The sequence below is a fragment of the Elaeis guineensis genome, chromosome 13, assembly GCF_000442705.2.
Source record: "Elaeis guineensis isolate ETL-2024a chromosome 13, EG11, whole genome shotgun sequence".
NCBI classification, from domain to species: domain Eukaryota; kingdom Viridiplantae; phylum Streptophyta; class Magnoliopsida; order Arecales; family Arecaceae; genus Elaeis; species Elaeis guineensis.
The window spans coordinates 79494443-79496624 of record NC_026005.2 but is presented as its reverse complement, the minus strand read 5'-3'; the positions used below and the strand labels follow the sequence as shown (position 1 = coordinate 79496624).

Here is a 2182-nt window from a genome sequence, read left to right as displayed (position 1 = left end):
GTCAAACCCAGTAATGTATTGAATTTCGCTTCAACACCAAAACATAGCAAAAATGCTAAGAGATATGCTGATGCAGGCATCTCAGTCTTCAGATTCTATATCTACAGCAACATGAAGCACATTGCCATGCTCGTCTATTGCCACATTTCTCTTCCTCTTTTAAGGGCAAGCAAAGCAATTTGTTATAATCCAACATAGATCAATCATAGCATAGAAAGCATTTACTTTCAAAAAACAAAAACGACCAAGATATTATTGGAAAAATGAAAGGCAAATAGTAAGTAACTTTCCAAGTTCAATACATAGTGTATTATCAAACTTCATGAAACTCCTCAAGCACAATTCTTCTTTTGCTAGGTCCCCTTAAAATTTGTCAGTTATATGCCTATTTACAAATACAGGGTCCCATTTCAGGTAAACAACATCAGTCCCTTCCTCCCACAAAACCCAACGAACACTATTATGATCAGGACCAGAACTATCATAAAATTTTAGAGTATTCAATATATCTGTGCATCAACAAGTGGACAACTAGATTTTTTTTTATAATGATATTTATCACTAACCTCAATAAACTGAATTTTCTTTCCTCCCTGCAGAATGGAATTGTAGCCTACTTGAAGCAATAAGAGAAAGAATTCTTACACACTGCAACAACTAGAGCTCACTTGGCAAAACAATCACATCCCTCTTAAGCTGGCATCAAAAGCCTCGCACCGATCGACACATGCAAGCACAACGCCACACACATTGTAAATATTGCCATGGACTTGGCACTGACATACCTCACTACTTCCAAACCCCTCTCCACCACCTCTTCACGGACAACATTGAAACCGCTCCTCGCTCCATTGTAGAGCTTCAACAACAGGAATTCAAGAAAAGACCTCACAGTCTCAAATGTCACTCTTCCCGTGACATCGAGAACAAATCTCCTATTGCTCGGAACTGCCGATGTGGATGAAACATGGTCGACCCACCCACTACCACCCTTTAGCTTCTTATCCGACGAGGATCTCCTATGTTTTTCGCTAAAGACTTCGTCTTTTTGGCCAACAGCTTCCACACCGGCCACAGTGGAGCTTAAGCTGGAGTTCGAGCTCGAGGTGGTCATCACCTGATGCGAAGTTTTGACTAGAGATTCCACGGCGCCATTGCAAACAGAGACCAAGACATCCTTCACCTTGGCCTCATGCTTCGGATTGGTGAGGGCGGAGAAGATCTCCTCATAGGCGTTGATCGCCATCGTCTTCTCAAGGTATACCGTCACCGCCGTGCTTACAAACCCCTGAATACTATCGGCAATCAGCTCCCGGCACTTGTCGTCGCAAATCAACCGGACCCATTCCGGTACCGCCGGCGACTCCGAATCCAACCCTGAAACTCCAGCCGTCCGATTGCCCAATTCTCCGGCGGACTCCCTGGAGTAGAATCCAATCACTAGGTTCCTTGCGAAGCTCCCGACCACCACGGAGGCGAAGCCGGACCCGGCGTTGGACAAGAGCTTATCCAGAAGGCGATCAGAGAAGGAAGAAGAGCTCCTCCGCGGCTCCAATTCAGTGCTTTCAGCCTTCGCGAACCCTCGGATTATCCCGACGGTGAGCGCCTCGAAAACCCGGGAAACCGAGCAAGAGAACTCCTCCGACCTGGCGATCTTGGAGATTTGCCTCAAGCTTTTGGGGATCTCGCCGGAATCGGACCGGAGGAACCGATTCAAGTCGGTGGAGACGAGATTGACGGCATCGGCGGCGGAGGACGCTGCCTCGGCGATGGAGATCAGGGCTCTGAGGAGCCTGACGAGCTTCTCGCGCTTCTTGGAGACGGACGGGAGATGGTAGATCCGATAGGCGCCATAGCTGGAGATTCCAGCGGCAGCGAGGAGAAGCAGCCACCGTCGACGTCGCCCGCTGAAATTCAGCGTCGCGTACCCGTATCGGAGAGCCATAAGAAGAGTGATCGAGAAGAATTAACCTAAGGTTCTGATATTGGAGCTTAGAATTTCACGGAACGGCTTTTTTCCGGGAAACATTTAAAGGCGTGGAGATTTCTGGCCAGAAAAAGCCGTTACGGTGGCTCCTTCGAGCTTCGAAGAAGGGACAAGGAGAAAGAAGGTACCGAGATGACCTAATATTGGAAGCCGAGGGTCGTTTGGTGCTTCAGAAAAGTCGAGGCTGGTTGTGGT

General features: G+C 47.9%; 1 protein-coding gene across 1 annotated transcript; it reads right to left on the bottom strand.

The window, feature by feature from the left end:
* Positions 1-220: 220 nt before the first annotated feature.
* LOC105037677 (protein PHLOEM PROTEIN 2-LIKE A10) lies at positions 221-2182 on the bottom strand. Its single transcript, XM_010913316.3, has one exon. The coding sequence runs from the start codon at positions 1943-1945 to the stop codon at positions 692-694; it is 1254 nt and encodes a 417-aa protein (XP_010911618.3). The 5' UTR covers positions 1946-2182; the 3' UTR covers positions 221-691.